Genomic DNA, 23,940 nt, shown 5'->3' with positions numbered 1-23,940 from the left:
GTGATGAGGTCCTAATCTTGTAACCATATAGCCCCAAGCAAAGAAAGAGAGAGAGAGAGAGAGACAGAAAGAAAAAGAGAGAGAAAGAGGGAGAGAGAGAAAGAGAGGAGAGAAAGAGAGAGAAAGAAAGAGAGAAAGTGAGAAAGAAAAAGAAAGAGTGTGTGTGTGAGAGAGAAAGAGAAAGAAAAAGAGAGAAAGAGAGTGAGAGAGAAAGAGAGGAGAGAAAGAGAGAAAGAGAGAGAAAGAGAGGGAGAGAGCGAAAGAGAGAGAGAAAGAGAGTGAGAAAGAGAGAAAGAGAAAGAGAGAGAGAAAGAGAGAAAGAGAGAGAGAGAGAAAGAGAGAGACAGAGAGAAAGAGGAAGAAAGAAATGTATAACATGGTCAAGTTCCTAGTCCTAGTTCTGAGGACTAGGAGCTTGATCTTATTTTGAAAGTGAAGACGTTTGGATGAGGCAAAGGTTTAATTTGCTGCACCTACCCACTGGTTTGCGTACTGGTTGGGCCACCTAGAAAACAATCCAGACGGACGGACGGATGGTCTGTCCACTCACCTGGAAGTAGACTGTCCAGTACGGGATGAGAGCCAAAAAGACGGGGATGATTTTGACCAGGGCTTTGACGTCTTCCACTTTGTCTTCTCGGAAAGGGCCCCCGTGGGAGGCCTTGGCCGCTTCCAGAAGGCTGTCCTTGGAAGGCTGAGTCTGGTGAAGGACCCCCTGCGTGCCCCTTTGAAAAGAGAATGAAAATTTATCCCCTGGTTCAGTGTTTCTCAACCTTGGTGACTTGCAGTCCACAGGACTTCAAGTCATCAAGGTTGAGAAACACTGCCCTGGTTCCTTCTCAGATGCATCACCCAAAGACTTTGGAGCTGGGCGTTGTGTGTGTGTGTTTTTAAAGGCTGTTGGTGCCAAATATTCAGGGGATCCAAAGGGGAAGAATCGACTAATTCAAAGAAGGGGTGGAATGGAGACACACTAGACTGAACACTGCCTTTGGTTAGGGTGCAAATCAAAAACTGAAATTCTTTCAAATTGAATTGACTACCCATTAGTCTCCGGATCCGCTTCAAGGTGCTGGTCGTCACCTATAAAGCCCTACATGGCATTGGACCTGGGTACCTGAGAGACCGCCTTCTGCCGATTACCTCCCATAGACCGATAAGATCTCACAGGTTAGTCTCCTCCGGATTCCATCTGCCAGCCAATGTCGGCTGGCGACTCCCCGGGGGAGAGCCTTCTCTGTCGCAGCTCCAGCCCTTTGGAAAGACCTTCCCGTGGAGATCCAGACCCTTACTACCCTCCCGGCCTTCCGCAAAGCCACCAAGTCCTGGCTGCTCCAGCAGACCGGGGGGGGGGGGGGGGGGCTTGTGAAATATCCAGCCCCACGGTAACTGTGAATGTTGCGTATTTTAAGGTGTTGTCTTGTTTATTTATCCCCTTCCCTTGTTTATTGTAAGCCGCCCGGAGTCCTTCAGGAGTGGGTGGCATACAAGATCAATAAACTAAACTAAAGGCTTGCATGAAGTTTCTGAAATGCTCTGAATAGGAAAGAATGGGGTGAGGTGGAAAGGGAGGGAGGGAGAGGGAAGGAAGGAAGGGGGAAAGAAGGAAGGAGGAAGGGAGAGAGGAGGAAGGGACAGGAAAGAGAAGGGAGGAAGGAGAAAAGGAGGGAAGGGAGAAAGGGAAGGAGGAAGGAAGGGAGGAGGGAGGGGAAACAAGGGAGAAGGGGAAGGAAGGGAGAAAGGCAGGGAGGGAGGAAGGAGAAAGAAGGAGGGAGGAAAGGGGAGGGAGGGAGGAGAAAGAGGGAGGGAGGAAAGGGAAGGAAGGAATGGAGAAGGAAACAAGGGGAAAGGGGAAGGAAGGAGGGAAGTGGGAAGGAAGGAAGGGAGAGGGAAAGAGGAAGGGAGGAGGAGAAAAGGTGGTGGAAGGGGAAGAAAGGGAGGGAAAAACAAGGGGGAAGGGGAAGGCAGGAGAAAGAGGGAGGGAGGAAGGAAGGAATGAAGGAAAGGGAAGGAAGGGAGGAAAAGAGAGAAGGGAGGGGAGAGAAAGAGAAAAAGGGAAGAGAAAGGAAGGGGGTGCTATATTGTACTGTAACTGCCCACCCAAATTTCAAAGTGTAGCTTTGGAGGCCTTCAAGAACCACAAACACGCACAAAGAAAATAAAAGATCTGCCAAAGGGACTATTCACTTTCAAGACCCCTCAAAGCTGGTTTAACATAGCCCTCCCGTAGATCTTGAGCAACGTAAACTTCATGCACCTCCAAGACTCCTGTTTTTACGCCAACCAAGTCTCTTCAGGCCCAGCCTCCTAGGAGGAAGATACCCTGCCGTCTTAATTATACATACCTCGGGCCGGAAAACCGCTCCGGCTGTTTTCGGTTACAGCACGAATAAGCCAGGATTCTGAACATGTCGGTGAAGGCACTGCCATCCGGCGGCTTGGTGATGAAGACACTCTGGCCGCACAAGAAGACCACGAAGGAGACCCCGATGCAAACAGCGGGGATGATGTAGCCAATGGCGAAATTGAGGTTCTGCTGGATGTACGCGATGCCTCCCAGGGAAAGGATGGCTCCCAAATTGATGCTCCAATAAAACCAGTTAAAGAAACGCCGGGTGGCTTCCGGACCCCGATCCTTCACCTAAAGGAGATTTTTTCCCCCAGGGAGAAGAAAACTCTATGAGAAAAGGTTTTTTTGCTTTACTTTCATGCTTTATCTTCTTCTTCTATATATATAAAAGGCAAATACCACCCACTCGTCATGAAATCTCCAGAACCGTAAAAACTACAAACTTAAAATTTGGCACATATGTTCCTCTTAGCTTCTAGGTGCTCACTAAGAAAGGATTGTCGAAATGACCATCAGATCATTAGTATTTCTTATACAGTATTATATTAACACGCTAAGGAGTTAGACATTCTACTCTCCCTACCCAACTGAAAACTGCCAGTTGCAACTGGGTGCTGGTGGGATTAAAGGGCTTGAGCCTAATCAAATAGTTTCATAGTAAAGCATGGGTATCCAGTCTGTGTGTGTGTGTGTGTGTGTGTGTGTGTACAATCTATTTACGCAAATGCCTTCTCTGTATCTCTCAAAGGAGCATTTCAATCACAGGGGGTCCCACCTGCAATGGGAACATTTTACAGGCGTAATTTTTATAATACCACAAAAAGAGACCAAAGATATTTCAGGAAGCAAACTTCGAAGGAGCAGGTGCAAATCTTTGCCTCTATAAAAAGCAACCGAGAAATGCAAAACAGAATTCCATTTTTAGTCCGTAGAGAACAGAGTTTCCAAAGATTGGACCTTTCAGGAGAAATGGATTTCGGCTCCCAGAATTCACCAGTCAGCCATGGAAAGAGTGAGAAAGAAACTCAAGAAAACCCCACTTTGATTCTATTTGGTATAAGGGGAGGCGGAAGAATGTTTTGGCAGATTTTCAAGATTTTGTTGTTCTATCCTGTAATACGCAGTGGCTCAGTGGCTAAGATGCTAAGCTTGTCAATCAGAAGGCTGGCAGTTCAGCAGTTCGAATCCCTACTGCTACGTAACAGGGTGAGCTCCTGTTACTTGTCCCAGCTTCTGCCAACCTAGCAGTTCAAAAGCACATAAAAATGCAAATTGAAAAATAGGAACCACCTTTGGTGGGAAGGTTACAGTGTTCTGTGCTCCTTCGGTGTTGAGTCATGCCAGCCACATAACCATGGAAGCATCTTCGGACAGCGCTGGCTCTTTGGCTTTGAAACGGAGATGAGCACCACCCCCTAGAGTCAGGAACGACTAGCCACTTATGTGCGAGGGAAACCTTTATCTTTACCTTATCCTATAAGAATAAAGTAGCATTCTTGTAATCCAGTGGTTTTTAACCTTGGTGGCTTAAAGACGTGTGAAAGTCAACCCTCCAGAATTCCCCAGTCAGCTTTTCTGGCTGGGGAATTCTGGGAGTTGAAGTCCACATATCTTAATGTTGCCAAGTTAGCAACATTAGAGTTAAACAGCTCTCTCTAATCCACTCAATACAAATAGTCCTTGAATGACAAACACAATTGAGGCCAAACTTTCTGTTGCAATGTAAGGCATTTGTTAAGCGAATTTTGCCTCATTTTATGACCTTTCTGGGCAGTTGTTAAATCATTGCAGTTTTTAAGTTAGTAACACAGTTGTTAAGCAAACCTGGCTTCCCCAATGACTTTTTTTGTCAGAAGGTTGCAAAAGGAGATCAGATGACACGAGACACTGCAGCCATCATAAATACAAGCCAGTTGCCAAATATCTGAATTTTGAACTTGTGACCACAGGGATGCTACAAGGTCATTAAAGCCACTTTTTTAATGCCGTTGTAACTTTGAAAGGTCACTAAGTGAACTATTGTAAATCGAGGATTAGCTGTATAGCTGTCACTTCGTAAAGCATTTGCATAACTGTTATCAAGTTGCCAAGGTGAGGAAAGCGGGGGAGGGCATTCCATGCATACATTCGTCTAGAGTCGGATCTCAGATTACTACAGCAGGCTTGGGAGGGGTGCACTTCATTGTGGAATGGGATTTATGACACAGACTGAGGAGAGGGAAGGAACAGGGCAAAGTTCAGCCGTAATTTAAATGAGGTCACATCTGACTGCAATGGGATATTGCCTAAATGGTGTTCCTAATAAATCACTGGATTTCTTTCGAAACTTGGCTCCAAGCTCATGAATTAATTAGGGCATCTTTCGGAAACCTGACAATAGCTTTACTAACACATCCTCTCCAGCAGCCTGTAACTATCCTGTTTCCCAGAAAATAGGATCTCTGCAGATAATAAGCCAAATCAGGCTTTTGAGCGCATGCGCTAAAATAAACCCTCCCCCGAAAATAAGCCCTCCCTGAAAATATTGCAACACAGCAGCAGCCATGAGGTGACCACATTCGCCACCTCCTGCACCTCAAAAATAATAACACTTCCCCAAAAATAAGGCCACGTGCTTATTTTGGGAGTCAAAGGAAAACAAGACTCTTATTTTCAGGGAAACACAGTAGATAAGCAGGGATTGGCACCAGACAAGCAAGCAAGCAGGAAGCACTACCCTAATCAAAGAATCACCAAGGAGAAAAAACACCCCCCAAATAGGTGAATCTCCACGGCTGGCTAAGGAATTCTGAGAGCTGACGTCCATGTATCTTAAAGTAACCGAAGTTGAGAAACATTGAGAACAGAGAATAAGTCACCGTTTTTGGGGGGACTAAATGCCCAGCAGCTGTTATAGGGATATATCTATTCACACAAGACACACCCTTGGCCCCAAAGCCCCATACTTCATGACTCATTGGGGCTACTGTTCTATGACACATCTGCGAATGAAAAGCCACTACTGTATCTCTCTCTCTCAAAAAAAGGAAGAAAATAAAAAATTCAGAACATTCCTCCGGTGCCAGCTGAATCATCCAGAGACTTGTTTTGCTGTGTTTTGGTTCAATGATGCCATCCCGGCTTACATGAAGCCAACCTCCTTAATGAACAGGGCTTGTTCATGGCCTCATTAAAAAGGTCCAGTTTCAATCTCGGAATCTCTGCCAATGCAGCTGGATGAAGACCACACAGGACACCGCTGCCCTCATCCCTAGCCCTCTTTTTTTCTGGTTTGATTAAAAAACACTCAAAGAAAGGAAGCCCCCTGGAATTCGGATATGTGTAGCCATTTTTCCTTTTCACAGAGCCTCAGGTTTTAAAATCCAATATATATTTATATATATATAAAAGCCAAATCCCATTCATTCATCATGAAATCTCCAGAACTGTAAAGCCTACAAACTTGAAACTTGGCACGTGTGTTCCTCTTGGCTTCTAGATGCTCGCTAAGAAAGGATTTTTCGAAATGACCATCAGATCATTAGTAATTCTTATACAGTAATTAACACGCTCTGATGCTAAGGAGTTCTACTCCCACTCCCCACCTGAAAAGAACTCTGTTCCAACTGCCAGTTGCCTCACATTCTGTTACCTCAGTTCAAATTGGCAGACGGTCCACTCCTTCACTCAGCAGCAGTCTGGGGCTCCTTGTAGTACTAAACGTCGATACCTCCCCAAAATGTTCACACCTTCCACCTATGGAACTGCTTCCAGATTCAAGGCAACAGGAGCAATTTTCCCTTATGTATTTCACTAGTGCTGTGTAACCACTGTGCACCATGGATGGATAGATGGATGGAAGGAAAATAGCAATACCAATAAAGACTTATATACTGCTTCACAGTGCTTTACAGTCCTCTCTAAGCAGTTTACAGAGTCAGCCTCTTGCCCCCAACAATTTGGGTCCTCATTTTACCAACCTCAGAAGGACGGATGGAAAGCTGAGTCAACCCTAAGCCTGGTGAGATTTGAACTGCCAGAAGCCGGCAGTCAGCAGAAGTATCCTGCAGTACTGCATTCTAACCACTGCACCATCACAGCTCTTAATGATGATTTTTCTGGTCCCTACTGTGGTCCTAAGTCAAGGTCTACCTATTGTTGGGGGTCGAGATTGGAGGACAGACTCCGTGCTTTGAGTTCTTGGAGAAATATGCAGTAAGCAAATATATACAAGGATCCCCTTGACCATAATGAATTAAGAACCATTCATGCCCCTGGTGAGATGTAGAAGGATTTTTGGCTTCTTGTCCATTGCCATTTTTATGTTTTAGGTCAGTTTCATTTCCTTGCAGTGATGACAGCTGAATTCAGAACTATGAGAAGTCATGGTTGTTTCTTTTTAAACTGTGTCAATGAGAGGAACAGGAAACAAATCAATTCAAAAGAGGAACTTGAAAACAGCTGGGAGAGCAAGAAAAAAAAATCCTCATTTTCACCACACTGGATGAAATCACTGCATTGCTCAAGTCTGCCTATTTGGAACAAGGCATAAGTGTATTTTGCGGGTATAATTAAAGCAACATCAGGAAAATGAAAAGTGCCCTACATTCATTTTTGAGAGAACAATGAATGTGTATCTTGACAAACTTTGGTTGATGGCAGAGGTGCCCAATCTTGGCAACTTTAAGCCTTGTGGACTTCAACTCCCATAATTCTCCAGCTATCATGCTTCAAGATAAGTGGACTTCAGTTCCCAGAATTCTCCAGCCAGCATGCTTTAAGATGGGAGGACTTCAATTCCCAGAATTCCCCAGCTGGGATGCTTTAAGAGGAGTGGGTTTCAATTCCCAGAATTCTCCAGCCGGCATGTTTTAAGATGAGTGGACTTCAACTTCCAGACTTCTCCAGCCAATATGCTGGCTGGGGAATTTTAGGAGTTGAAGTCCACGGGTCTTAACATTTCCAAGGTTGGACAGCCCTGGTTTAAATCAACAGAATAAGCTGATGGATAGGAAACAGAAATTTGATTTCATCTGTGATTGACTGAATGCCATGAAGTTAGTGTTGACTCTCAACGACCATATACATACATTTTCTCTGGAAGGATGCCTTCAAGAATATCTTGAATATCAATGGTGGTCCTATCATCACTGCAACTTGAGTCCATCCATCTCATCTTCTCCTTTCCTTCCACCTTTTCTAGCATCTGAACCTTCTCCAAAGATCTTCACATGAAGGAGGGCTAGAGCTAGATCATTCATGCCTTGAGTGAGAACTCTAGATTTATCTCTTTTATCAACCCATTAGTTGTCTTGGTTGTCCATGGCCTTCTCAGCAATCTTCTCCAACTCAGAAGTTCAAATGGGTCAATCCTCTTTCAATCCTGTTTCCTCAAAGCCCGGGTTTCATTTCCACAGAGACAGAGCTTCCAGATGTTGTCGAATTACACACCCAGAATTCCTCACTATCAGCCAGCTGATGGGGAGGGCCATATCAACAACATCTGGAGGACCAAAACCACGAAAGGCAAGTTGTTGTGCGCATTTTTCTGGAACAAACCTTCCCCTTTGGGCATCACATGTCTGATTGGTCACAAGGCCACAATTGGTTGCATTTCAGGTCAGGGCAATTAGCACAGAGGAAGAATTATATAGAAATTTAGCACAACATAGCATAGTAAGCAAAAGAGAGAAATTAGCATACTAGGACGTTTAAGAGGCCAATTTCCTTGTCTCAATAGAACACAAATGTTTTTTTATACTCAAGCCAGCTGCCTCTGGGGAACAGTTCGGTACACAGTTGGTAGAGGCCCAATGACTGTGACTACAACTCCCATGATCCAAAACCACCACTATTTTAGCCACCTAGAAAGTGATACAGCTTAAACAAGCCAAATGCAAAGATGTAAACATCTCTCAAAAGATATCAGAGCTGGAGAAGGAGGATGAGACTGCAAAAAACAGACGCTAATATCCCAAGAAAGCAGAGCAAGCACATTCAGAGCACGTGCATATCCACTATTGATGGGGACAATTTGGTCTAAAGAGCAGCTGAATATTTCCAATTTTAAATCTGGCCTACTCAGAAATATTTCTTAACCCTCCATGGTCCAACCCAAAGGCAAGAGAACGGAAAAAGCAGGATCTGTTAAAGGACAGGACCTCACTCACAGACACTGTTGAAGGACAGAAGAATTGAGAAGAAACCACCAAACATTTCTTTATCTCAGTTTTCCTGTGTCTTCTTCTAAAGCAAACAGGAGACTGGCCAGGTCATTAGTTTATGGAGATAATGTGCTTATGTCACACACAAACTCAAGCAAGCAAGCTTGGGAGCAAAACCATCTTAACGTTCTTGAGACGGACATCAAATCACACCACATTTCAAAGGTAGCTTTTCTTGTGGTGTTACTTAGCTCATTCATGGCCCTTAATTCTTGAATTCTTCCCCTTTCTTGAGCCTTTCCTTTCGAAGGTATCTCCTGATATGAAGAGCCTTTGAAACCAACTCTGAAAATCTTCCACCACGCAACCAAATTTGGTGATGGAGAGGCAAAGAGAAGGGGACAGTTGATAGAAAAGACCATCATGAGGATTAGATATGGGAAGCTAATCTCAGAATCTACAAAGTCACAGATTATGTAAGGAGAACCAAGAAAAAGTTGGCTTTTCCAGCAAGCCAGCCTGGCCTGAACAAAACAAATCAAAGTATTGATTATTGTTAATTTTAATTTGAATTCTTTAAAAAAATGTTTCATTGTTAATTTTAATTGGATTTGGGGATATCCTATTTAATTTCTTTTTAACTTTTGTAGTATGTGTTTTTTTTAATGTTGTACGCCGCCCTGAGTCCTTGGGAGAAGGGCGGCATATAAATCGAATAAACCTCAACCTCAAAAACTCCACACTTTGAGCATCACATGCAACACACCTACAGAATATCTTGGACAATGTTTATCTGAAATGGTACAGGTTCTCCTGCTTGAGCAAGGGGCTGGACTAGAAGACCTCCAAAGTCCCTTCCAGCTCTATTCTATTCTACAATTCTAAATTCTATTCTAAAACCAGGATGTTACAGGAATGGGTTTATGTGGTGGGTCTCACCGTTAAAATCAATCACTGCTTATCACTTGAAAGCCAAAAAGCTGCTAACTATCATTTGAGGCCATTGCTGCATTTAGCTCAGCATTGTCCACTCCAACCTTGTTTGAACTGACCATGGTGGCCAAACCTATGAGTTGATGGGTAACACCAGATTGAAGAAGGCTGGTTTTTGCTATAAGGCACCATTTTCCAGATGCTTTAGCAGCCATGTCTGGAAATGTGGAAGATGATCATAGATATCTAGAGTAGGAAGACTCTATTAATTATCTTCCCACTCCCACCACCCAAATTAGTGCAGAAATTCCTATAAAAGCACCCAAGCCTAAGATGGCCCAACCTCTCATGGAACCTATCTTAAGGAACCACTTGGTTTCCTACTTAATTATGGTGTTTTGGCAGGGACCACATCTCCAATAAGATCTACACCAACCACCTAAGGACAGCAACAAGGACAGACATGAAGCTGTCCAACCTGTTGGCTTGGCCATTCATTTAGACAACCCACCCCAAGACATCGTTAGGGAAGAAGACAATGAAGGCTACTCCACCTGATCAGCTCCGAAGGGGGTGATGTTGGCCTTGACAGAGCCCACGCTCAGCCCAACGAGCACCAAGCCGACATAGGTGGCGATGAGACAGTAGCGCGTGTTTCCTTGCGATGGGCACGGGGCAGACGTGGTATTGGTCTGCAGAGGCGTTGAGCAGTTGTCAATGAGCCGTTGATGAAGCTCCCCACAGAGCCACTGGCGGCTGGGAGCGATGGCCATGGCAGGGAAAGCCAACATGCCCAAGAGGTAGACCGCCATGCTGACCAAGATGGTGGGAAACTTGCCCAGCAGGGCGTCAGCCAGCCAGCCCCCAAACGGGGAGACCAGGTAGGTGATGCCCATGAAGAGCAGGAGGGCCTGGCTGGCTTGGGTGCCCTCCCAATTGTACGGCGTTCCATTGAGGAAGAGCACCAAGTTCGAGGTAATGCCATAAAACGCCACCCTCTCCAGCAGCTCTGCTAGAAGCACCGCAGCACATGCCAGGCGCCGTCCATGGAAGACGTTGGCCGCTGGGAAGGAGACGGGTGACCGAACGTTGGGGTCCAAGAGCGGGCTCCTCTCGTTGGACTCCACCTCTTGCATTGCTGGTTGGCCAACTCCTTATTCAACTTCTCCTATTGGGTGACCCAACTGAAAGTATCTCCCAACCTTTACTCAAGTCCCCCTCCAAAGTCCTCTCCCTTAGGGGACTTTGAGGTTCCTCTGCTACCCTCACCCAGCTTTGGCCCCCACGCTCCAACCCTTCCTCCCTACTCCAGGCAACCTCTAAGCTCCTGGGCTGCTCAGATCCCCTTAGGAGCTAAGAGAACGAAGGGGCACTGGCTTCCAGGAGCCTGGCTCACCTCTGTACCCCGAAATTTTTAAACTAATCCCGCTTCTAAACCCAAACTCTTCCCCAAGTGGGATTCGAACCCGTAATCGCCCAATTTCGGGGGCTCTTCCCAGCCGCGCCAGATTCTCTCCCCACCTCCCACCTCGCTAGAAAAGCCTGGCGCTGGCCGCCGTTCTCGGAGCCTTCTCCCCCTCCCGCCGCCGCCTCTGCCGGCCTCCGCTTCGTCTCTTTTGCTTTGGAATGCCCAGGTTGTTCTAAGCCCGCCTCTTTCGGTCCGGGCCGCGCCCGCTGATTGGCCGCCGCGCACCGTCGCTCACGGGCTCCCCCGTGATTTGCAACGCAGGCGCCTCTTCCTGGTTCTGCAAAATAACAAAACTCAAATTGCAAAGCGCGCGTTTTAAAGGGTGCAATTCGGAGCCGATCCGGATCCGAGGCGGCTTTATTCCAAACCGGTCCTCTTGTTCTTTTATTTCTTTGGCCTTCTTGAAGGGGTTCCCCCCCCCCTTTGTCTCCAAGAGAAACTCAACAACAGAGCACGCCCAAAGCGAGTCATGGGTTTTTGTCACGTGCAACCATGTTGCAATGCTCGAGCATGCTTTGGAATGGGGTTGGGGGGGGCGGGGGCAGCGCCGTGCCCTTGCGTGCGTGTGCTTGGCTCTCTTTTGCACGCACTGGTGCTAATTTCTGTCCGGGGTGAGCGGCTTTGGAAGCAGATGGGCGGGCTGGGGTCAGCTGGGCTTCCAGCCAGCTGCTTGTTGGATAAGTCCCCAAATTTCGCCAAGAAGTGAAACTCGCCATGGGACTTTTCGTTCGTTTTTAGCTGGGGGCGCAGTTTGTTTCTTTCTATATCTGGGATGGGGGGAAAGCGGATGCGGTTTCAGGATTTTTCTTCTTCTAAGGATCCGGATTCCAGAAGGGTTCTAAGAATTGAAAGCCAGAAAACAATGATCTCAAACCTAAAAAGAAAGTGAATATATATATATATATTTAAAGTCACAACCCCTGGTATTGTGAGGAAGGTCGCACTTCCGCTCTCTGTCCTTCGGCTCGTCACAAGAGACCATCCAGACAAACCCAATATTTTTACTGTTGCCTTTTTATTTATCAGCATAAATATAACATTATATATATATGTGTATGTGTATATGTATATGTGTATACATATATATATGTGTGTGTGTGTGTGTATGTATGTATGTATGTATATCTATATCTATATCTATATCTATATATCTATATCTATATCTATATATCTATATATCTATATATCTATATATATATATATATATCTATATATCTATCTATCTATCTATCTATCTATCTATCTATCTATCTATCTATCTATATATATATATATATATATATATATATATATGTGGTGTTTTTTTATTTGTGCTGATAAATAAATAAAGGGAGACTAGTATAGATCTATTTCAAGCTATTTAGCTCTCATCAGCTAGCCATACCCTTACTGGGATTTGGCTAGCTGATGAGAGCTAAATAGCTTGAAATAGATCTATACTAGTCTCCCTTTATTTATTTATCAGCACAAATAAAAAAAATCACAAATATAACAAAGGCAACAGTAAAAATATTGGGTTTCTGTCGTGATGGACTCTTGTGACGAGCCGATAGACAGATGATGGAAGCAGTTAGCTTCCTCCCATAATTGGGGCTTACCAGGGGTTGTAAAAAAATCATATATATATATATATATATATATATATGTATGTATGTATGTATGTATGTATGTATGTATGTATATATGTATATGTATATATATATATGTATATATATATACACACACACATACATACACACACACACACATATATACACATACATATATGCAAATATGCACAGTGCTTAATTGACAAGTTTGACTAGAGAATAGAATAAGGAATAGAATAGAATATGGAAGGGAATGAGAATAGAATAAATAAGGGAATGGCAATAGAATAGAATAAGGAAGGGGATGGCAATAGAATAGAATAAGGAAGGGAATGGCAATACAATAGAATGAGGAAGGGAGTGGGATTAGAATAGAATTCTGTATTGGTCAAGTGTGATTGGACACAAAGGAATTTGTCTGGTGTATATGCTCTCAGTATACACAAAAGAAAAGATACATTCTTCACGAATCATAATGATATCAACACAATGATAGTCATAGGGTACAAATAAGCCATCAAATATTAGGAAACAAACAATATAAGGATACAAGTAACAAAGTTACAGTCCTGCAGTCATAAGTGGGAGGAGACGGGAGATAGGAATGATGAGAAGATTAATAGTAATGTAGACTTAGTAAATAGTTGAATTATTTCTTTAGCAGAGTGATGGCTTTTGGGGGATGAAAAGGCCTTGTATCTAGTTGTTCTGGGATGCAGTGCTCTATAGCCTCGTTTTGAGGGTAGAAGTTGAAACAATTTATGTCCAGGATGTGAAGGGTCTGTAGATATTTTCAGGGCCCTCTTTTTGACTCGTGCAGTGGACACGTCCTCAATGGAAGGCAGGTTGGTAGCCATTGTTTTTTCTGCAATTCTAATTATCCTCTGAAGTCTGTGTCTGTCTTATTGGGTTGCAGAACCAAACCAGACAGTTATAGAGATGCAAATAAGGAGAAGTAAGAATGAGATACGAAATGTAGACATGCAGGAAGAAAAGTACAACAGTAGGTAGTGGAATTAACATACAATACCACCAGTCAGTAAATAAGTCAGAATTGCACAAATCAGAATCTGATAACATTCCCCCCCTCCCCCTGGAAACTGAATCATTGTTATTGTTACTGCGATATTGGCAAGATTGTTTTTCTCCGCACAGATTTGGAGGCACAATCAATCCAGCTTTCTCTCTATCCTGAGCATTTCCAGTGATGTTGAACTGCCATGCCCATGTTGGCTGGGGATAATAGACTTTGTCCTTCACAGCCCCCAAAGCGTTTATCTCTTTGGATTTCTGCTACAGAATTCAAAACCTGCCTTCCTGAGACATGAAGGTTTTAGACTTGAGATGTCAGATGATAAAACCGCTTCCTTCTATTTCAAGAGATAAGTCGGAAAGTTATGGCTTTAAAATCAGAAATTAGCTGCTATCTCTCTTCTAGGGGGAGGGAAAAAACCTTAAATACAGATAGTGGTGAGACTGAAAGAAATCAGAGTTTTTAAGGAAACTTGCAGCCAAACAGATTGGCTGTCCAGTTTCCAGTGTTTTTCTGACACCTGTCATTCATAAGAGAAAATCCTACTTGCCTTTGGACAGGAAGTTCATTAACAGCTGCAGCTGAAAAATATCGATCAGGCTACTGTATCAATAATTTGATTATTATTGATAATACTTGGATAACTAAAACAATAATTTAATATTTGTTTCCACTGCTTAAGGTGGTTTGCAAGAGAATAATAAAACACAGGCTTAAATAAAGCCAAGGGAATTATGTATTCAAATGTGTGTTTACTTCTACTGTTAAGGAGACCTGAAAGGGATTGAGGAGTTCAGAGCTGTGGGGCTGGGGAATTCTGAGAGTTGAACTCCACATATCTGAAAACCACCAAAGCTGAGAAACACTAATCTAGGCAATCTAAAAAATATCTCTGCAACCATTTCACCACAATACAATGTTTTTCCTTAAGAGACAATAAAGAACACATAGTTAAATACCTAATACTTCATCTACCTAATACAGGACACTGTTATTGTTGTTTTTGAGTTTCTTTGAATTTGGTCTTGGACTCCACACATTCTGCAGTCTATATTATCATCTGTCTATCTCTCCCTCCATCCATCCATCACTCTCTCTCTCCCTCCATCCATCTATCCATTGTTTGTCTGTCTGCCTATCTATTATCTATCTATCTATCTATCTATCTATCTATCTATCTATCTATCTATCTATCTATTTATCTATCATCTATCTATCTTTAGAATACAATAGAGCTGGAGGGGACCTTAGAGATCTTCTAGTCCAGTGTTTTTCAACCACTGTGCCGTGGCACACTAGTGTGCCGTGACATAGTGTAAGGTGTGCCGTGGGAAAAACACTTTATATATAGTCAATATAGGCACAGAGTTAAATTTTTTTAACATTTTCTAATGGTGGTGTGCCTCGTGATTTTTTTCATGAAAAAAGTGTGCCTTTGCACAAAAAAGGTTGAAAAACACTGTTCTAGTCAGCCCCGTGCTCAAGTGGGAGAACCTATACTAACTCAGGCAAGTGATTGTCCAATCTGTCTGTCTGTATCTGCATCTACCTACCTAACCAACCAACCTACCTACCTACCTACCTACCTACCTACCTACCTACCTACCTACCTACCTACCTACCTACCTACCTACCTACCTACCTACCTACCTACCTATCTTTAGAATATAATAGAGTTGGAATGGACCTTGGAAATCTTCTAGTCCAGCCCCCTGCTCAGGCAGGAGAACCTATACCATCTCAAGACAAGTGACTTACCCGTCTCCCCCCCCCCCCCCAGCCTCTCTCTGTCTCTCCATCCAATCAGATCCATCCATCCAATCATCTCGTCTGGAGGCGGCTAACAAACAATAGAAAACTGGTAAAAAAAAACCATTAAAAATGACCATGGAATAAATCGCCCCAGTAAACAACAGTGTTCCCCTTAAGCGGAACGGCATGGCCATCCACCTTGTTGCTTAGTGGGATCTTTCCTAACGGAGGACTGCTGCAGCCGTAGGGCGGAGCGGACCATAGAGTTGGGGCAAGAGTGGACGAAGAGCCCCTGGCTTCCGGTGCCGGGAAAAGGGAATGAAGCCGCCAGGGACCTGGCCGGAAGTAGGGCACAGCTGCCAACTCGCCATGCGACTATTGCTCCTGGCTCCCGGGCGAGCCCAGACGGGCAACGGGACCACCGCCCGGAGGATACAGTAAGTGCCCCTACCTACATGCCCGGCTTTGCACCCCCCTTAGGCTGAAATTAGCCTGGTGCAAATCTCTGTAGCCCTTTGGCGGGTGGTGGGCAGGCGGGAGTTCGACCGGTGCAGCTGCAAAGGGTGGACCAGTGGCTGGAGGGATGCTCAGGACGTTTCCCCTGGAGCGGAAAGGGAAGCCCGTGTTGCTGGCTGGGTGCACACGAGCCGCCAAACCCGGGTCAAGGAGACTTAAGCTAACAGTTGCAGAGAGTTTCATTTATAACCCTGGATTTTAACATTGATGATGATGATGATGATGATGATGATGATGATGATTTGGTTAATCTTTGGTGAGATTCACAGCCTTTGGGGCTGGTTGGTAGCTCAACAGCTCGAGTCCTAACCAAGGACCTAGGAACTTTTAAGGTAATGTCGGAGGATATAAGCTGTTCCAGGTAGGGTGATTTTTTGTAGAATCAGAATGTTCAAGTCTGATAAATTTAAAATTTCCAAATAGCGAGGTAGCCCTTTAGGTATTGCTCCATGGGCTCCAATCCGGACAACACATGATTTCTTTTTCCAGTCGCTCAGCTTCAATTTGCAAGTCCCGGTACTTTGTGATTTTTTTTCTTGCTGTTTATCTTCAATTCGTGCATCTCCAGGTACTGCAATGTCAATGAACCATACTTTTTTCTTTTCAACTATTGTTATGTCAGGTGTGTTGTGGACTATACTCAATTTCTTTTTCCACAGTCGCTCAGCTTCAATTTGCAAGTCCCGGTACTTTGTAATTTTTTCTTGCTGCTTATCTTCCAATTCGTTCATCACCAGTTATTGCAATGTCAATGAACCAAACTTTTTTCTTTTCAACTATTATGTCAGGTGTCTTGTAAGCCAAGTGCCTGTCAGTCTGAATTCTGAAATCTCACAAGATCTTGACTTTCTCATTCTCTAAAACCTTCTGAACCTGATGTTCCCAGTGGTTTTTGCTGTACTCAAGTCCAAACTTTTGGCACAATTTCCAGTGAATGGTCTTAGCAATGCGGTCATGGCGTTGTAGATAGTCAGTTTATGAAATTTTGCTGCATCCACTGATCAAGTGGCCGACTGTCTCGTGTTTCTCATTACAGAGGTGACATTTGTTGTTGGTGGTAACATGTTGAATTTTTGCCTTCATGCAGTTTGTGGCTAAGGCTTGTTCTTGAGCTGCCAAAATAAAGCCTTCTTTTTCTTTTTTCAGTGCTCCTGATCTTAACCAGTTCCAAGTTAGCTTTTGGTCAGCTTTGCCTTCAATACTTTTCAAGTATTGGCTATGCATAGCTTTGTTTTTCCAATTTTCAGCTCGCTTCTCAATTACTTCTTTCTTATATTCAGCTTTTGACTTTGTTGTCTTTAAAAGGCCTCCTTTATTTACTTCCTTAATCATTGGTTCTTCACTTTTCTGGATGTAATCATTCAAGCTGTGTTTTTCTTCTTCCACAGTCTGTTTTACTTGTAGGAGTCCTCCACCACCCTCTGCTCTTGGTAGATATAACCGGTCAACATCACTTTTAGGGTGCAAAGCATGATTCATTGTCATAAGCTTCCTTGTTTTTCTGTCCAACTCCATCTGGGTCCAGTCAATTATTCCTGCAGAGTATCAAATCACAGGTATTGCCCAGGTATTTATGGCTTCCTCCACTCAATTTGGACTTTAATATCTTGCAAATTTGTCGAATGTACTTGGCTGAAGTTAATTCCTTGACTTTATTATGCATTAAGTCAGAGGCCTCTAGAATCCCCAAGTACTTGTAGCCTTCTTCTGGTTTTACTGCCTTTATCATTTCTTCATTCTCACGTTCTATTCCATCATCTTCTATGACCTTGCCTGCTTTGGTTGCCATTGTTGCACATTTGTCAATTCCAAACTGCATAACAATGTCTTGGCTAAATTCTTTTGTGCTTTCAATTAATAAATTCAGTTCAGCTTTTGTTTTACCAAATAGATTCAAATCATCCATGTACACCAAGTGTGAAATTTTCAGTCCTTTCTTTGCACGTTCGTATCTATAGTTCATCTTCTTCCAAATGATTGTCAGTGGTAGCATTGAGAGTATAAAAAGTAGGGGTGAAAGGGAATCGCCCTGGAAAATGCCTCGTTTAATTTCAACTTCACCCAGTACTTCTTCATTAGCTATAAGCTTCGTTTTCCAGAGGTTCATTGAAGTTTCCATGAATTTTTGTATGTTGCTGCTGATGCCAAAGATTTTCAGGCATTTCTTGATCCAGCTATGGAGAACTGAATCAAACGCTTTCTTATAGTCTATCCAAGCCATGAACAGGTTGGTTCATCTTTTCTTTGAATTCTTTAGGATTAGTTTGTCAATCAGCAGTTGGTCCTTTGTTCCTCTTGAATTTTTGCAGCATCCTTTCTGTTCTATAGAAAGGAGGTTATTTCTTTCCAAGTATCCATAAATTTGGTTTGCAATGATACCAGTAAGGAGCTTGTATGTTGTTGGCAAACAGGTGATTGGCCTATAGTGTCCAGGGTCCTTTCCTTTTTCTTTATCTTTTTGGATCAAAAATGTCCTTCCAGTTGTCATCCATTCATCATTTTCAGGTGTTTTTGAGATCTGATTCATTTGGGCTGCCAATCTTTGGTGCATACTTGTAAGTGCCTTTAAACAGAAGCCACGTAACTCATCTGGTCCAGGTGCACTCCAGTTCTTCACTTTTCTTGACTGTCTTTGAACCATTTCTTTTGTTATTTTCATATCTTCCATTTTATGCACTTTAATAGAATCCTCAATCTGTTTGATCCATTTTGCATTTCTGTTGTGGTTCTTGTTGTTTTCCCACAAATTCTTCCAGAATTTCAGAGCTTTCTCTTTATCAGGCTTTTCATTTGTTGTTACTCCATCTCCACTTTCTAAGCTCTTATAAAACTGGTGCTGATTTGCTCTGAACTGTGAGTTTTCCTTGAATTGAGTTACTCGGTTATCATCTTTTAACCTTTTCAGCAACGGCAACAACCCTCTGCTTCAGCTCTTCAATTACTATCGCAATCTCTTTATTCTCCATATCGTATCTTGCTTCCAGGCTGCTTTTGACCTGCTTGTTCTTTAGCTGACCTTGCCTTAGGTTCTTCAAGTTGCTCAAGTCTCCACGAAATTTTTTGATCTTCAATTCCAACCGAATTATTATTATTATTATTATCATCACAACAACACAATTGTATCACAGTGGCCAGTTGTTTCGCCAGATTTGGCATTGATTACTAGTCGGGCTCCACCCAGGGTCCTAAGATGTCATATCGTATTTTCGTAATATGCGTGCGGATCCAAGCAGTGCAGCTTTTTGCATTTGACTGATGGTGATTTTGTCAATTTTTAACTCTTAAATGTAATTCCAGTGCTTTTGGAATAGCACCCAGTGTGCCTATTACCACTGGAATTACCACTGGTTTGTGCCATAATCATTGAATTTTGAGTTTGAGTTTGAGTTTGAGTTTCATTTTATTTATATGCCGCCCTATTCCCTGCGGGACTCAGGGCAGCGCACAAACCCAAGGAGGGGAAGGGAAAAACACAAAAACTACAAAAATACAGGGCATTTAAAAACAACCAACAGCCACACGATTCGAGAGGGGAAGGGAACTCATCGACCCCAGGCCTGCCGACACAGACAGGTTTTAACGGCTTTTCGGAAGGCCTGGAGAGACGTGAGGGTCCAAATCTCTGCGGGGAGTTCGTTCCAAAGGGCCGGAGCCGCCACAGAGATTTTTAAGTCCTGGTATTTCGTGATTTTTTCGCGATTATTATGATTATACAATTGTATCACAGCGGCCAGTTGTTTCGCCGGATTTAGCATTGGTTAGTAGTCGGGCCCCAGCCAGGGGCCTAGGACGTCGTAACGTATTTTCGTAATATGTGTGCAGATCCAAGCAGTGCAGCTTTTTGCATTTGACTGATGGTGATTTTGTCAATTTTTAACTGTTTTAAATGTAATTCCAGTGCTTTTGGAATAGCACCCAGTGTGCCAATTACCACTGGAATTACCACTGCTGGTTTGTGCCATAGTCGTTGAATTTAGATTTTTAAGTCCTGGTATTTTGTGATTTTTTCATGTTCCTTCTCGGCGACCCTGCTATCACCTGGTATTGCGATGTCTATGATTGTGACCTCAACCAGTGTGATGTCTGGTGTATTATGCGCCAGTATTTTGTCTGTTTGTATATGGAAATCCCACAAGATCTTGACCATCTGATTTTCGGTGACTTTTTCAGGCTGATGTTTCCACCAGTTTGTTGCTGTTTTAATATTATAATTTTTGCACAAATTCCAATGGATCATTTATGCTACTGAATTGTGCCGCAATTTATAATCGGTTGTTATTATATTATTATTGTTATTGTTATTATGTTAATCTTTGGTGAGATTCACAGCCTTTGGGGCTGGTTGGTAGCTCAACAGCTTGAGTCCTAACCAAGGACCTAGGAACTGTTAAGGTAACGTCGGAGGATATAAGCTGTTACTTTATTCATGAAACATGAAACTCAGCCAACTGAACATTCAAAAATGCTTCGCAAATACCATTGACTAGTGCTAATGGTTGATATGGGTTGCTGCCAGCGTCCTAGGTATCAACCAAGTACCTTCTTAAAATATAAGATGTTCCGAGCAGCACAATTTTTTGCAGTTCCACTGGTGTTATTGCAGGAAGTTGCAATTTGTTGGTGTATCTTATAAAATTCTTGGACATGGTGCCAAGTGCCCCGATGATAACTCTTTGGTGGGCTTAAGGGGTGCATATCTGTGGGGTGAATCTGAAATGGGAAAACCGGGTGGTGGGAATGTAACTTTTTGTGTTTGTTTTAAATTCTGGGTGGTTGTTTTACACTTTTAGGTGGTTATTTTGTCTTCTGGATACTTTGTATTGAAGGAAGTTAGCACCCACCTCCTCCTAGAAGAATGAAATATTGTAGGGAATATTAAAAAGGCAAAATATTATATCCTAAAGGACAAACACTTCATCCCTGGAAGCTTTCAAGAAGAGGCTGGACTGCCATCTATCAGAAATGGTGTAAGGTCTCCTGTTTTGGCAGGTTGAGGGTTGGACTAGATGACCTCCAAGGTCCCTTCCAACTCTGTTATTCTATATTCTATTCTATGGTTCCTAAAGACAGAAACTTAGAGCCTCAGCTCTCTGCCCTAAGTAGAAACTAAGGGGCCAACTTTTAGAAATGCAGATCTGGTAATCCATTCAAGGCAGGATTTAAAAACCCCAAGGAAGCCAGCATCTAAGATTAATTACATTTGTTAAACCAAGATTAAAAAACCCAACTCATTGCAGGACTTCGTGAGACAAACTAATTAAAATCAAATTTAAAAATACACAACACAAGCCTCTAAATGACAAAATACTGTAAAACAAACTATAAAAATCCATGTGCTGATTAAAACAAGTGTTCAGCTACCCAGAATCACAGGTTCTTGGTGGTTCTGCTTCACCATTATACCATCCTCCCAAGCAGCCTCCATGTTTCCAGTGTCTTTCTCCCTGCTTGGAACTGAACTCAGATGGACATTTCTTCCAACAGTTTTTTCTGTATTTATATTTGCATTGTAACCCGGATGTCAAACAGGAGGTTTTTGGATCTTAGCTTGGCCTTTGTGTTGATTCTATATACAATGTGCAAACATGGCATTCTCTCCAACGCCAGAGTTCAAGAACTTTTGAACTTTATTGAAGAACACGTCTAAGCATGTAGGCAGCCAAGAAAACAACGGATTATCAAGCAAATTCTCTTTCCACCCAGCTTCTTGAAAGTCCAGCTTTTACTTCCATAGAGCATCACAAGGAATAACATGGTTTACATGAGAATGGAATTTATTTGATATTCCTAGTGGAAAAAAGTTAGATTAGATTAACGGAAGGGTTCTTGCAGGTCATCTAGTCCAACCCCCTGCCCAAGTAGGAGACCCTACACCATTTCTGACAGAGGGCAGTCCAGTCTCTTCTTGAAAGCCTCCAGGGATGAAGCTCCCACAACTTCCGAGGCCAACTTCTATTCCATTGAATACAGAATAACGGAGTTGGAATGGACCTTGTAGGTCATCTAGACCAACCCCCCACACAACAGGAGATCCTACACCATTTCTGACAGATGGCAGTCCGGTCTCTTCTTGAAAGCCTCCAGTGATGAAGCTCCACAACTTCCGAAGGGAACTTCTGTTCCATCAGTTGATTGTTCTCACAATCAGAAATTTCCAGGTTGAATTTCTCCTTGTTCAGTTTCCATCCATTATTCCTTGTCTGGACTTCAGGTGCCTTGGAAAACAGCTTGCCCACCTCCTCTCTGTGGCAGCCCCTCAAATATTGGAAGATTGCTCTCCTGTCTTCCCTGGTCTTTCTCTTCACTTTATTAGCAACACCCAGTTCATCGTGTTTTAGTTCCATCGGTCAATTACAATGCATGCTGGTGGAAAAATGTTTGATGCAATTTCTGTAAATGTCAGAAAAATAGCATTCCTTCAACTAGAAAACACAATATGTATGTATGTATGTATGTATGTATGTATGTATGTATGTATGTATGTATGTATGTATACATACACAAACAGGCATACACAGGCACAGACACAAACACACACACACACACAACACATATATATACACACCCCGTGTATATATATACCACGTCTTATTTCCTTTTGACCCCTGAAATAAGTGCTTGGCTTATATTCAGGGAGGTCTTATTATTTTTGAGGTGCAAGAGATGGCAAGCATGGTCACCTCATGGCTGGTGCATTGCAATATTTTCAGGGAGGGCTTATGTTAGCGCATGCGCTCAAAAGCCCAAATACACACACACACACACACACACACACACACACACACACACACTGGCTGCTAATATCTCTCCTGAGTCTCATTAGGAAATTAGTTTCAAATCGTTGGCAAGCCTATTCATCTGAACAAGAATGTAAATCACGGTTATTGGTACAGTGGAAAGAAAGAAAAGAAATCTGATTTGTGTTATAGTGGTCATCCTGTTCCCAATTTTAGCTGTAAGTGGAAGACGATCTGAAGAGTAGAACTTCATGGCCTTATTTCCCTCGCAAAAAATAATGCTAATATCCTGCCTTTTTTAACCTTATTCTGTCTGCTCCTGTTTTCCAAAGAGATCATTTACAAGCTGCTGGGCATTTGTGTATCTTGAAGGACACCTCTGATTATGAGTCCCCGTTGGCAATTTCAAATCTCATCTCTTCGGAGAAGTTGGAGGCAGCTCTGGGTATCCATCTTTTTAAAGCCGGAAGGCTTCTTCAAGGTAAGATAAGGTCTTTTGGTTTCAAAAGCGGTGGAAAACAGTGTTGTTGTTGTTGTTGTTGTTTTGACAAAAGCCTGCTTCTTTAAAATGTGTGGTATAGCATGGATAAATCTGTTAATAACAGGGCTGCAATAATATGCATAACCCCCAGGGTGGAGGCAGAGAATTAGTTTTCTGTATCGCTCTGCCACCCTCAGCTGGTTATGTAGATGTTTTGCACTGTGGATGTGTTCTTTGGCCTAACCCAGGGGTCAGTAACCTTAAACACTCAGAGCCACAAAGGTCCTAAACCGGAAGCCCCCCGTTCAGTTCTGGAGCCGACCAGAAGTCCAGTTCCCCCACCATAGAGTCTCCTCCTATTGCAGCATCCTTTTTCCTCTGCTGACCTGAAGTCTGGTTCCCCCACCATAGAGTCTCCTCCTAGTGCGGCATCCTTTTTCCTCTGCTGGCCAGAAGTCCAGTTCCCCCACCATAGAGTCTCCTCCTAAGGTGGCATCCTTTTTCCTCTGCCTGCCCTAACCTAAAGCCCTATCAATTGTGGAGCCAATCGGCGACAGGGAGCCGCAGCAGAGGGACGAAAGAGCCACATGCGGCTCTCCAGAGCCACAGGTTGCCAACCCCTGGCCTAACCATAGCCCAAATCTTTTTTATCGATGTGAAATCTCCATTTTTAGCAGGATAATAAGGGCAGGATTCAACAGAAGCCATCTGTTGGTAGTTCCTCTCCAAGAGATGCTTTTAATTGGCATTTCAACATCAATGCCTGCATTCCCCCCCTCCCGCCCCTTCGACGGCTGATGTCCAGAGATGCTGGACCACCTGACCAGCCTCTCTAGAAAAGCCGACATTGGAGAACAGCTGGTAAAATGGGTCACAAATTCCTCTGCCGGCTCTCTGACAGCCAGTTCTTGACAGTTTACCTGATTCCTTTTTAACAA

General features: G+C 43.3%; 2 protein-coding genes across 4 annotated transcripts in view; one reads left to right on the top strand and one right to left on the bottom strand.

Annotated features, from left to right (window-relative positions):
* The window catches only part of SLC15A4 (solute carrier family 15 member 4), a 32,235-nt gene extending 20,884 nt beyond the window's left edge, over positions 1–11,351 (bottom strand). The window contains exons 1-3 of the mRNA XM_032229598.1: positions 9,981–11,351; positions 2,346–2,641; positions 551–725 (exon numbers count right to left, since the gene is read on the bottom strand). Coding sequence (XP_032085489.1) covers positions 551–725; positions 2,346–2,641; positions 9,981–10,562 — 1,053 coding nt within the window. The 5' untranslated portion in view covers positions 10,563–11,351. The remainder of the gene's footprint in view (positions 1–550; positions 726–2,345; positions 2,642–9,980) is intronic.
* A 4,231-nt stretch (positions 11,352–15,582) lies between these two features.
* GLT1D1 (glycosyltransferase 1 domain containing 1) overlaps positions 15,583–23,940 on the top strand; it is a 40,718-nt gene continuing 32,360 nt past the window's right edge. For 2 of the 3 annotated variants that reach the window (XM_032229898.1, XM_032229897.1), the window contains exons 1-2: positions 15,583–15,705; positions 22,854–23,002. In XM_032229898.1, coding sequence (XP_032085789.1) covers positions 15,587–15,705; positions 22,854–23,002 — 268 coding nt within the window. In that variant the 5' untranslated portion in view covers positions 15,583–15,586. The remainder of the gene's footprint in view (positions 15,706–22,853; positions 23,003–23,940) is intronic. The other variant, XM_032229896.1, reaches the window with a different exon arrangement.

The sequence above is a fragment of the Thamnophis elegans genome, chromosome 13 (assembly GCF_009769535.1).
Source record: "Thamnophis elegans isolate rThaEle1 chromosome 13, rThaEle1.pri, whole genome shotgun sequence".
Lineage (NCBI taxonomy): Eukaryota > Metazoa > Chordata > Lepidosauria > Squamata > Colubridae > Thamnophis > Thamnophis elegans.
This window is presented reverse-complemented; position numbering and strand designations above follow the sequence as displayed.